At 53.3% G+C, this 12,339-nt stretch overlaps 1 protein-coding gene across 1 annotated transcript in view; it reads right to left on the minus strand.

The window, feature by feature from the left end:
* The window catches only part of MAP3K14 (mitogen-activated protein kinase kinase kinase 14), a 54,312-nt gene that overhangs the window by 17,518 nt on the left and 24,455 nt on the right, over window positions 1–12,339 (minus strand). The window contains exons 2-6 of the mRNA XM_023191379.2: window positions 9,952–10,227; window positions 8,686–8,755; window positions 6,629–6,839; window positions 5,906–6,520; window positions 4,297–4,434 (exon numbers count right to left, since the gene is read on the minus strand). Of these exons, the coding sequence (XP_023047147.2) occupies window positions 4,297–4,434; window positions 5,906–6,520; window positions 6,629–6,839; window positions 8,686–8,755; window positions 9,952–10,207 (1,290 nt within the window). The 5' untranslated portion in view covers window positions 10,208–10,227. The remainder of the gene's footprint in view (window positions 1–4,296; window positions 4,435–5,905; window positions 6,521–6,628; window positions 6,840–8,685; window positions 8,756–9,951; window positions 10,228–12,339) is intronic.

Genomic DNA, 12,339 nt, shown 5'->3' on the forward strand with positions numbered 1-12,339 from the left:
TTTTTTGAGACGGAGTCTCGCTCTGTCGCCCGGACTGGAGTGCAGTGGCCGGATCTCAGCTCACTGCAAGCTCCGCCTCCTGGGTTTACGCCATTCTCCTGCCTCGGCCTCCCGAGTAGCTGGGACTACAGGCGCCCGCCACCTCGCCCGGCTAGTTTTTGTATTTTTAGTAGAGACGGGGTTTCACCGTGTTAGCCAGGATGGTCTCGATCTCCTGACCTCGTGATCCGCCCGTCTCGGCCTCCCAAAGTGCTGGGATTACAGGCTTGAGCCACCGCGCCCGGCCCGGATCCCATTTTTTATGGGGTTGGGGGACAGGGTCTCACTCTGTTGTCTAGGCTGGAGTGCAGTGGCATGATCTTGGCTCACTGCAGCCTCTACTTCCTGGGCTCAAGTGATCCTCTCACCTCAGTTGCCCGAGTAGGTGGGACCACAGGTGTATGCCACCATGCCTAGCTAATTATTATTTTTTTTTTTGTAGAGACAGGGTCTCTACAAAGAAGTGCTAGAATTATAGGCATGAGCCCCACACTGGCTGATCTTTTTTTTTGTTTTTTTGAGACGGAGTCTCACTCTGTCGCCAGGCTGGAGTGCAGTGGCACAATCTCGGCTCACTGCAAGCTCCACCTCCTGGTTCAAGCAATTCTCCTGCCTCAGCCTCCTGAGTAGCTGGGACTACAGGCGCCCGCCACCACGCCCGGCTAATTTTTGTATTTTTAGTAGAGATGGGGTTTCACCATGTTGGCCAGGATGGTCTCGATCTCCTGACCTCGTGATCCGCCCCCCCTTGGCCTCCCAAAGTGCTGGCTGGGATTACAGGCGTGAGCCACAGGCCCGGCCTGATCTTACTTTTTTTTGAGACGGAGTCTCGCTCTGTCACCCAGGCTGGAGTGTTGTGGTGTGATCTTGGCTCTCTGCAACCTCCGCCTCCCTGGTTCAAGCAATTCTCTGCCTCAGCCTCCTCAATAGCTGGGATTACAGGTGCCTGCCACCATGCCCAGCTAGTATTTGTATTTTTAGTAGAGACGGGGTTTCACCATGTTGGCCAGAGGCTGGCCTTGAACTCCTGACCTCGTGATCCACCTGCCTCAGCCTCCCAAAGTGCTGGGATTACAGGCATGAGCCATCGTGCTTAGCCCTGATCTTACTTTTAATTGCAAACAAATATAGGCTCATTATAAAAGAATTCAAATGCGGCCGGGCGCGGTGGCTCAAGCCTGTAATCCCAGCACTTTGGGAGGCCAAGATGGGCGGATCACGAGGTCAGGAGATCGAGACCATCCTGGCTAATACGGTGAAACCCCGTCTCTACTAAAAAAAAAAAATACAAAAAACTAGCCGGGCGACTAGGCAGGCGCCTGTAGTCCCAGCTACTCGGGAGGCTGAGGCAGGAGAATGGCGTAAACCCGGGAGGCGGAGCTTGCAGTGAGCTGAGATACGGCCACTGCACTCTAGCCTGGGCGGCAGAGCAAGATTCCGTCTCAAAAAAAAAAAAAAGAATTCAAATGATACCAAAAAAAGCAGAAGTCCCCATTTCCCAGTCCCATTCTAAGAGGTAAATGCCCTTTGACAGAAATCTTTTCAGACTTTTAAAATTTCTTTTTTATTTCTATTTTTAACTTTTTGGTAGACATGTGATCTTGCTATGTTGCCCAGGCTGGTCTCCAACTCCTGGCCTCAAGCAGTCCTCCTACCTCATCCTCCCAAAGTACTGGGATTACAAGCATGAGCCACTGTACCCAGCATGGACTTTTATGCGTATATAAACAAGTAATTGTTTCTTCTATTAAAATAGGATCCTGGTGGGGCACAGTGGCTCACATCTATAATCCCAGCACTTTGGGAGGCTGCCCAGGAGTTTGAGTCCAGCCTGGGCAACACAGTGAGATCCTGTTTCTACAAAAAATAAAAAATTAGCTGGGTGTGGTGGTGCGTGCCTGAAGTCCCAGCTACTTGGGAAGCTGAGGCAGCAGGCTTGTTTGGGTCTGCAGGGCTGAGGCTGCAGTGAGCTGTGATCATGCCACTGCACACTAGCCTGGACAACAGAGCAAGATCCTGTCTCAAAAAAAAAAAAAAAGATCAAACAAAAACCTTAAAAAAAAAAAAAACTGCATCAAACTCTGGACCCATGGCCAATCAGCATCTAGATCAGGATGTTCTAGAAGGAGGACGAAGGGAGTGCTGGCACCGCCACGTGACATCTCACATACTGGATTCTCCCCAAGAAGCATTGGGGGGCACAGACTTACTCTGACCCGGTGTGTGGCCTGACCTCTGATGCCGGGCCCACCTCCCGGTCCCCACCCCCTCATCAGGGAACTGTTTCTCCTGCTCTTCCAGATGAAAACCCTCAAGGACACCACTGCCCTGACGGAAAGGAGGGGCTGTCTGCCCAAGCAGTGGCAGCTGTGCGGGCTGCCGAAGAGTCATCCCCACTGTATTCTCCCGGGTGGGAAGGAAGCGGTTCTGCGAGTGGCCAGCTCTGGTGGGCTTGAGCTGCAGCTCTGGTGCTGAGAAGTCCACGTCTTGTGCTTGGAGCTTTCCAACTGCCTTGCAGTGGATGGGAGGGGCGAAACATGGAGTATTTATCCTCTTCCACTATATTAGGGTTGTTTACCTTGTTGCCTGGGAAGACTCTGAGGCCCTCAGCAGGGGAACAGCTGAGAAGCCCAGTGACTAAGCTCCCACCGCTGGGTGGGTGCGCGTCTCTTCACACTCTCACACTCTCCTCCCACCGCCTCTCGGGAGGGACAGCTGAGCCTTCTCCGGTAGCCTGGAGAGGGGAACTGCAGCTGAGCAGGTCAGGCATGTGGCCTTGGCCTCCAAGTGGAAGACGATGATCCACACTGGCAAGAACTCGGCAAGAACTCAGCACGCACTGAGCACGTGCTGCCAGTCGGGGGCGGTGAGAGCAGAGTTTTCGTATTTGACACAGTGTGTCTGAAGTTTGGGGTGGTACCTGCAGATAGTCCCCTCACCGGTCTCACCATCCAGCCCAAGGACACACCAGGGAAGCTGGGTTCATTCACATCCCAGTTGTCTCCTCTCCCCTTAAGGCCACAGGCCGGTGGTGGCGGTGTCTGCTCTGAATGGGGCCAGTGTGTGCCGGGCTTTTGTGCTCTGCTCTGGCTACCGTGAGCATTTCCTGTGTCAGGTTGGTGCTCCAAAAGTTTTGGACTTTGGAGCACTTCAGATTTTGGGTTTTCAGATTGCGGATGCTCTACCTGTATTTGTTGCTTTCCTTTTGGAGATTGGAGCGTCTCTGACATAAGCCACTTGAAACAAGGTATCTCTCTGAGCTTACTTCACCCTGCCCAAAGGGCCAAGGGGATGGTCCACAGAAACACGCCTTAGGTCCTGGTGCTGGCTTTGAGGCTGAGAGCTTTGACTGGAGACAAGGTGGCTTCCAATCAAGGTGATCCAAGAGTCAGGCGTGGGGGAAAGGTTGGTGATGGGGAGGAGGACCGACACCCGTGAGGCCTGTGGGTCTGCAGCTGCCACTGATGCTCCCTCTGGGCCCGGACAGTGTACTCTGACAGGAGGAGGCCTCAGTTCCAGGCCCAGCATGCCACACTGTCCTCTCTGCTCTCCACTTCCAACATCAGTGAGATGAAGAGGTGGGAGAGGTGATTCCTGTCTTCTGTCTCTACTCAAAACTCTAGGACAACAAGTCTATCTTCTTTCCTCTTCCTGAAGAGTGGTTGAAAGCCGAACGCTCAGGTCACACAGACCTGCTCTGAATCAGGGCTCTGCCACCAGGCCATTGACTTCCTGTCTCGCCAAGCTTGATTTTCCCCACCAAGTCTGTCTTGTAGGACTGCGGCACACCTGGCCAACAGGGCAGAGCTCCGACTCCCACTGAGACTGGCCTCCTCCTGGAAGCGCCTGACAGGTGGAGACTACTGCTTTCCCCATCATCTGGCCCAGGTGGGGGGCGGCCCCCTATGTGGTTCAGGGGTTTTACCTCAGTGTGAATTTCATGACGCTCCAACCATTTTCCATGTTGGGACTTGCCCCTCAGGGCCCTGGCTATATTGAGACACCGAGGCCGCGTGCGTCGTCTCACACTGCCTCCCACATACACACATGCCAAGGGCAGCGGCCAGTCCAGGACACGTGACAGGCTGCTCCCTACCAGTTCCAGCCGACCTCAGGTGGCCAGTGACAGCCAAGTTCTGTTCACAAGTCAGACCCACAGTCACCCTGCGACTGTCCTTGACAGAAAGCAGAGGTTCGGAACACACCAGGCCCCCTTCCTGGCTTCCCTCTTCACTCAGCCCCTGAGCCCTGGCATACCTTTTTGACAGCGCACTGGAAGCCAGTCTGCTTGTCCTCCATCCTGTGCACCTCTCCGAAGGAGCCTCTGCCCAGGCGGGGCTGGTGTGTGGCCCAGTGGACTTCTTCTCGGTACTCATAATCCACTGGCTTGAGTTTCTGGGGTTGGCAGAGAGAGGCCAGTTTTAGTGGCCAGGGCAGCAGAGGGCTACAGGGCTACAATGAGGAAGGCCCTCCAGCTAGTGACCCTGCCAGGCTGCTGAGCTGAGCCCTCACAACCAGGCAGCCCTGGGGCGAAGACAGGGATCTGGGCTGGGCGGCACCAGAGAGGGGGTAGAGGAATGAGGTGAAGGCGAGGGAGGGGTTCATGGGCTGCGGCCACTGATCCTTGTGATGAAAAACATCCCAGACTTGTGATGGTGAAACAGAAACAGAACTGCCAATCACCTTGACAATGAAAAAACAAAACTCAGGAGCTAGGTGGAGGGAAGGGAGGAACAGTGAAGAGGGGCCGGGGTCAAGGATGATGTTAAAAGTGGATGGAGGGGCCGGGCATGGTGGCTCACACCTGTAATCCCAGCACTTTGGGAGGCCAAGGTGGGCGGATCACTCAAGGTCAGGAGTTTGAGACCAGCCTGGCCAACATGGTGAAACCCTGTCTCTACCAAAAAATACAAAATTAGCCCAGCATGGTGATGCAGACCTGTAGTCCCAGCTACTCGGGAGGCTAAGGTGGGAGAATCACTTGAACCCGGAAGGGGGAGGTTGCAGTGAGCTGATATAGTGCCACTACACTCCAGCCTGGGCAACAGAGTAAGACTCTGTCTCAAAACAAAACAAAAAATTAAAAAATTAAAAAGTGGATGGAATAAGACGGTGCAGTGGCTCACACCTATAATCCCAGCACTTTTGGAGGCCAATGTGTGAGGATTGCTTTAGCCCAGGAGTTTGAGACCAGCCTGGGCAACACAGCAAGACCTCATCTCTACTAAAAAAAGAAAATAGCTGGGCGTGGTGGTACACGCTTGTAGTCCCAGCTACTCGGGGGGCTGAGGAAGGAGGATTGCTTGAACCCAGGAGATGGAGGCTGTAGTGCGCTATGATTGTACCACTGTACTGCAGCCTGGGTGACAGAGTGAGACTCTGTCTCAAAAAACATATTTATTAAAAAAAAAAAAAAAAAAGTGGATGGATGGAATAAAACCCAGAAATCAAAATTTGATAAAATCATTTAAAGTTATACACTTATTTGGGAAGTGAACAAGAGGAAAAAGGGAAGGAGGTGGGTGGTGAAAACAGGTCCCATCCTCATCTTCCGTCTCTGGGGGCCATGATAACATCTCCAGTGGCTCCTGGCTGATTCTCCTTGTCCTCAGCATGTGTATTATTCATGCAGTGCCCGCATTTAGCAAGTAGGAGGTGACCAACCAGAAGGACTCAGAACAGAAGACGCTAAAAAGGCTGTGAAAAGTGAGGTTGGCAGCGTAAGAGATGACACTTTTCATCCACAGTAAGCACTATCCTACTGTTTGATTTGTCACCACAGATAAGAGTGACTCTGATAAAGAGAGAAAAGCATCCCCCAGGTTGCTGGTGGAGGGACGTATACAGGTGCTGGGGGATTAGTTACCTCAGTGAGCAGGACGCCCTCACTGTCCTCAGTTTTGGGGCTGGGCTCCCGGGGTCTGGAGCCCCCTGCTGCCCAGGTCTTGGCCAGGCTGGTCAGGCTGTGGGCCTGGCCTGAGCTCACGCTGCCTTGCAGAGCATGCACCAGGTATTCCTCCACAGAAAACTTCTCATGGGCACCACGAGACGGGCAGCTGGGCTCCAGGTGTGGGCCAGGCAGGGGCTTTGGACTGTCTACACAGGCCAGTTTGCTCAGGTGTGGGTGAGGCAAAGGTTGCTGGCTGTCTACACAGGCCAGTTTGCCCAGGAAGGACTCTAACGGGTGAGGTTTCCAGGGCTGGAGAGGGTGGAATGGGAAGGGATGAGGCAGTCTGCTATAGGGGAAGGGGTGCGTGGGCAGGGGCAGGGGGCCTCCATCCTGGGGGTGGTGCAGTTTCCACACGTGGTTCAGACATTGCAAGGGGCTGATCAGTTTGTGGAGTTCCGATCGAGGCAGAGCTGGTCGCAGGCCCCCGCCAAGCTGCTTAAAACAGAGTTGACCAAGGCCTGGTTCCTTCAGAGGCTTGGTGAACTGTGGGGTGTTTCTCACATATGGGGCGCCGAGTGGAGACTCATCCTCCTGTTGGGAGAAACACAGCTGTCAGCACAGAGGGCCAGGGCCAAGGCACAGGCTCCAATTCCAAGGCCCCATGAACCTGCGGTCTGGGCAGTGGGTGGAGGGTCTCACCTGCACTGGGATGGTGCAGCTCTCCTGCTCAGGGGTCCTGGGGAGGGGTTTGGCCAAGGCCACTCCTGCATGAGCCAGGGACTTTGAGCTCTTCTTCTTCCGTTTCTTCCGGGCTTTGCTACGACGCTTTCCCTTCCAACACACACGGGCCATTTTGCCCTCGGTAGCATGGGCCACATTGTTGGGGATCTGATCAAGACTCTCAGACTGGCTGTCAAAAAAGGGACAGATTTGCATATTGAGCACGAGGAGGCAGGAAGATGCAATGGCCCAGACACTTGTATCTGGACTCCTGTAGCTCCAAGGTCAAATCCCAGCTTGCCATTACTTGTGTGAATGCGGCCAAGTTTCTAAATCCCAAGGAACCTCAGTTTTCTCACTTATAAAATGGGTTTGGTATTTTCTGCCATGCAGGGTGGAAATGAGGTTTCAATAATTTAGTTCATTTAAAAAGCCCAGCTCAGTGTCTGGCCCCAAGGCAAGTTGCCAAGAAGCTGTGCTTGTTACTATGGTGATGGGGTACAGACTCAGCATTTCTTGGGGAGAGTCGGAGGAGCAGACACGGTTTGCTCACTGCTCTCCAAGGTCAGCTGCCCTTGGAGAGTTCCCAGGAGGGGGCCAGGCTCATGGCAGGCCTCTCAGCTCTGACTGAGCAGAGCTTGTTTCTGTTGCCTCCGGATGGAGGAACAGGTAAGGCTGGTCACCTCCACTCTCACGGTTCCTGGGGGTCCCTGGCTGCTGTTGAAGGTGACACTCTGGGCTGCTGCCTGGTACCGGGGAATCTGCCCTTCTCTGCTGGCCTCGGGGCTCATCACTGCCATGGCTCTAACTGGACTGGGGTCTCTGCCAAGTATGAAAGGACCTGGCAACAGATGGGTTGCTGCAACAGCTGTGGAGGAGATCATGGCCTCAGCCACCCTCCCTTGGCCTCATCCTCTGTCCCCACAGAGGAGGCAGACTCATGGCAGTCCTGGGGACCACTGGAAGCCTACAGGCTTCTCTTGGACAGCTGAAAGTATGTCTATCAAAGGTTCCTACTCTGGGCCAAAAGGCACCCAGGACAGCAGAAGGAATCCCACCAAATTCTAAGCCTTTCTTGGTTCCAAGGCAGCTGCCCTCCCCACAATCTTATCACTAGCAGGTTCCAAACTCCAGTGATACAAAAACCTGCCTGGTGATAGGGGAGGGAGCTTGAACTCTTTTTTTTTTTTATTTTTCCCAGACAGAATCTCACTCTGTCACCAGGCGGGAGTGCAGTGGTGTGATCTTGGCTCACTGCAACCTCCAACTCCCGGATTCAAGCGATTCTCCTCCCTCAGCCTCCCGAGTAGCTCAGATTACAGGCATGCACTACCATGCCCAGCTAATTTTTGTATTTTTAGTAGAGACGGAGTTTCACCATGTTGGTCAAGATGGTCTCGATCTCCTGACCTCGTGATCCACCCGCCTCAGCCTCCCAAAGTGCTGGGATTACAGGCGAGAGCCATCACGCCCGGCGCTTGAACTCTTGTTTCAAAAAATCATCTGTGGGGGAATGCAGAGCCTGGGAACAGACTGAGCCCCACCCTGGCTTCCTTTCTACCGGGCCACCAAGTCTATCTGTCCCCTCCTTTTCTACCGCCTGCATCCCTACTTGGTGCATCTCCCAGGAGAAAAGGCACCAGCAGGTTTCTCACGTAGAGGACAGTAGAAGGCCCCCTGACCAACCCGAACTGCGCTCACGGTCACGCAAGAGTGGGAAGCAGCTTCTGTTCCCAGTACCCTCCCTGTTGATGGGAAACGAGGAGGTGCATTAAGGACTCTGAGGAGAATAAAAATAAAACGTCAAGTTGATGTGGCCCAGAGGCAGTCAGCCACAAGCTGTGAAAAGCCTTTGAAAAGCTTATTTGGCTGACAGAGCGGCTCAGCCAGGAAAGCCTGGGCGAGTTCCAGGAGCTGAACCACAGGTGCTGAGGGAGGGAGCCCGGGGTCAGCAGGAGCGGCCCAGGCAAGCGCTGGGGACGAGGACGCTGGGTCCAGTCCCCGCCTTCCCACTCAGGTTTGTCTCCCCTGCTTACCTGTACTGTTTGGACCCAGCGATGAAAATGCGTTCTGAAAAGGTGGGGCTGAACTCCTGGCTATTCTCACCTAAAGCGAAAGGAGTTAGATTAGCAGAGAGGAGAAAAAATAGGAATTCAGCACTTAGGGGAGAGACATTTTACAGAGACCCCCTCTGGCGCCTCTCCTTCCCCTCCTTTCCAGACAACCCCTGTCTGGCAGTCACCTCCCCACCAACGCCTCCTTCCCGCACTGTCTCCCCAGCTTCTCAGCTTATGGTCAAGAGCAGACCATGGCCTCAGCCACCTGCTCTGAAATAGCCATGCCTGTAATATGGGGATCATAGGGTGCCTGCCTCACATCCTGTGAAGCTGAAGTGAGATGATCTCCAGAAAACGCTCAACACAGTGCCTGGCTCATAGGAAAAACAGCTCAGTAAATACCAGCTATTAGGTATTTATATACGTATGTACTTGTAAGTGTGAATATATGTGTGTCTATTTTTTTTTTTTAATTATGTCACTCACTGCATTTTAGTTTTTATTCTCTCATATCTCCTCAAAAACCAACCAGGAGGAAGTGGGAGATGAGGGCAGGATGTGTGCGTGTGGAGAAACGCCAGCACGGCTGTCTAGCTCTCCAGGTTCCACCCCAAGAAGCCTCCCGGGTTGAGGGAAGGCGTTGGAGAGAGAGGACTCCCGGCCCTACCCAGGCCTCGTGGGAGTTTCTGTCTCCAAGGGAAGCCACCATTACTAGTCATCATAAGGTATCGTAAGTAGAAGCAGAAAGGACCAGACCAGGCCTCACCCTGCCATGGCCTGCCGCCCCAGGACTGGCCCAGCAGGCTCAAGAGCACGGTGCTCATTCCTGGGGGTGGGGCCATCTCTAGGTGGAAGATGGTGAAGGCCCTACAGGCCCCAGTGGGGCTTTCCAGGAGACCTGGCCTTTCCTGTCTGGAGCCTCTCCAGATACTCAGGCTGCTCAAGGTCACAGCAGAAGGCTGATGGCCTGCTTGATGATTCTGCAGAGTCCCGAGCGCTGTCTGTTACCTCTCTTCCCCTGCTCCAGTCATCATGGACACAGCCTCCCCTTGCCACATTCACCATCTGTGCACTTTTACAACCCCACCTTCCATGATTCTCGGCATAGACCTCTGGTTGTGTCTCGTGAGAATCTTATCTACTAGTGGCACGGACCTCTCTCCTCCATAGGGAACCCCTGGGCCCAGCTACCCACCTGCAGGCTCACCCACCTGCCCCGTGCCCACAACAACCCCAGGCCCCTACACTCAGCCTGGGCGATGATAGAGATGGCAGCTGGCCCTGCCTCGGAGCCTTCCTTGGCTGTGCCCTTGGTAATCACGTCGTTCAGGATCTCCCACTTTCCGCAGAACACAGGGCTCTTCTCCACGGCCTCAAGCTTGTAGACGGAGCTCTGTTTCTTCCCCAGTGGCGGTGTCTTCTCCTTGGCTTTGGGGAGTTCCTTCTGCTGCCCCACTGCTGAGCCAGGGGCGCCTGGGCAGGCCATTTCCATCACTGCCATCTCCCAGGCTTGTGCTCACCCTGAGAGAGACCAAACACAGAGTAGGTCACTTAGAATCCCGGACCTGGGAGAACACAGGTCAGCCTTGGGTCGGGGAGAAAGGCAGGGGCAAAGGGTCTCTGCCTCTTTATGTGTGCCTCTGCCACCCACACTCATCCTCCAAACATCCTCAGTGGTAACAGAGTCAACCTCTCAACATCTACACATGTTCCACATGGCACAGGCCCCCGGTCCTCCCAGCACCACAACATAAACAGCTTCTTCCACTGTGTCCAGCAAGGATGCCAGCCAACTCCCTCTAGGACAGCTGTGGCACAAATGTCTGGGTCGGCTCTTTCTTGCCTTTATGGTGGCTGAATCTTTTTCTGTTGTTTGTTTTATGGCAAACTTTGCTTCCCCAGGACAGGGTGGTGAATCCCAAACTCCAAAACCATGGCCTCACTGACCCCACATAAGCCTTTGGAGAGGACCCGTTGACATACACCATCCACAGCGACTTTCTCCAAGTGGAGAGAAGCAAGGTTCTATTCTGTTCCCTAGTAGGAGGTAGATATGTGTGTGTGTGTGTGTGTGTGTGTGTCCTACAAAGTCTAAAACTCAGCATGCAAATGGTGCTCAGCACGTAGTTCCTTGCCCAGTGCGTCTGTTTGTGGCTCTCCAGAAGGAACTAACATGCTTCCTCCTCTAATGTCCAGACTCATTGGCTGAAAACTTCTAGGTATCATTTTTCGTTCACGCAACATCAGGAGTAGAATTTATACTAAAGGCCCTAACACCAACCTATACCTCTAGAAATAAAGAATAAAGCAAAAGAATTCACGTCTCTCTGGGTTCTGTCTTGCCCAGCCCTAGGAAGCTGCAAAGAAGAGCAAACCAGAATTGCCAACAATCTGTGCAAACAGCCTGCAGACTGGAATTGGCAAAAAAGAGAAGAGCACTGATTTGAGACTGTTACCATTTGGAAACCTTTTTAAAGACTGGGAGTTTTTAAAGGGCAGGGCCCCTCTCAGGCATGACTTGCCTTAGAAACAGCCTGAGAAGGTCCCAAATGCAGAGAGATTTTTAATAACTGCTCTCTGATGGTAGGTTTGTCTTAAAGCTGCTACTAACAGAAATCATCTTCCTTGAGGTAACTCTGTGAACCCTGGATCACGACTCTGCTTCTGGGGCAGACAGGCACACCACCTGAAGCTGAACTCTAAGGCCTCTGGCCTTTTGCCCTGTGAGGCCTGAGGACTGAATGAGATGGTGGGAAACTGAGGTACTAAGTTGAAGCCTTTCTCCTTCTGAATCTGCCTCACTGGTCTTCCCACCTCGATGGCTCTGAAAGGTTCTGCCAGCTTGGCTGGGGTGTGTGGTGGGGTTTGTTGTTCACCATTGATTAGTCCCTTGCATCTCTGTCTTCAAGAGTCTCCTAGCTCTGAACTCGGAGCAGCTCCAGCTTCCCGCAAGGATGCCTGGATTTGGTTCCAAACGCCAGATGCTGAGGAGGCCGAACGGGTGGCCTCACTGTTACCTGAGGATCTTAAGAAGTCTGAGGGGGCTGGGCACGGTGGCCCATGCCTAAAATCCCAGCACTTTGGGAGAATGAGGCAGGAGGATTACTGGAGCCCAGGAGTTCAAGATCAGCCTGGGCAACATGGTGGAACCCCGTCTCTACAAAAAATACAAAAAATCAGCTGGGGTGGTGGCATGTGCCATAGTCCCAGCAACTCTAGAGGCTGCAGTGGGAGGAATGCTTGAACCCAGGAGGTTGAGGCTGCAGTGAGTTGAGATTGCACCATTGCATTCTCCAGCCTGAGTGAAAGAACAAGACCCTGTCTCTAAAAGAAAAAAAAAAAAAAGTCTAAAGGGTGTTCTGAATCCAATTAGGTAAAAGCCCTTCAAGGCTGGCTATACCTCTTGCAACGGTACTTTCATCCCACCTCACATCTCCCCACCCCACTTGACCTCCAGAAAAGGAACTGACCTAAGCCCAGAGCCGATCCCACCTTTCTCAGCCTCGTTTACCAGGGGAAACGAGATCTTAAGAACAGACCAAAAAGTCTCCAAACCTAACAGCAGTAGGGAGTGCCCACTGGGAGCTCGATGTGACCTTGACCTCCTCATTTCTATCTGAAGAAGCTGAGGCC

Source organism: Piliocolobus tephrosceles, chromosome 16 (assembly GCF_002776525.5).
Source record: "Piliocolobus tephrosceles isolate RC106 chromosome 16, ASM277652v3, whole genome shotgun sequence".
In the NCBI taxonomy this organism is placed as follows: Eukaryota; Metazoa; Chordata; class Mammalia; order Primates; family Cercopithecidae; genus Piliocolobus; species Piliocolobus tephrosceles.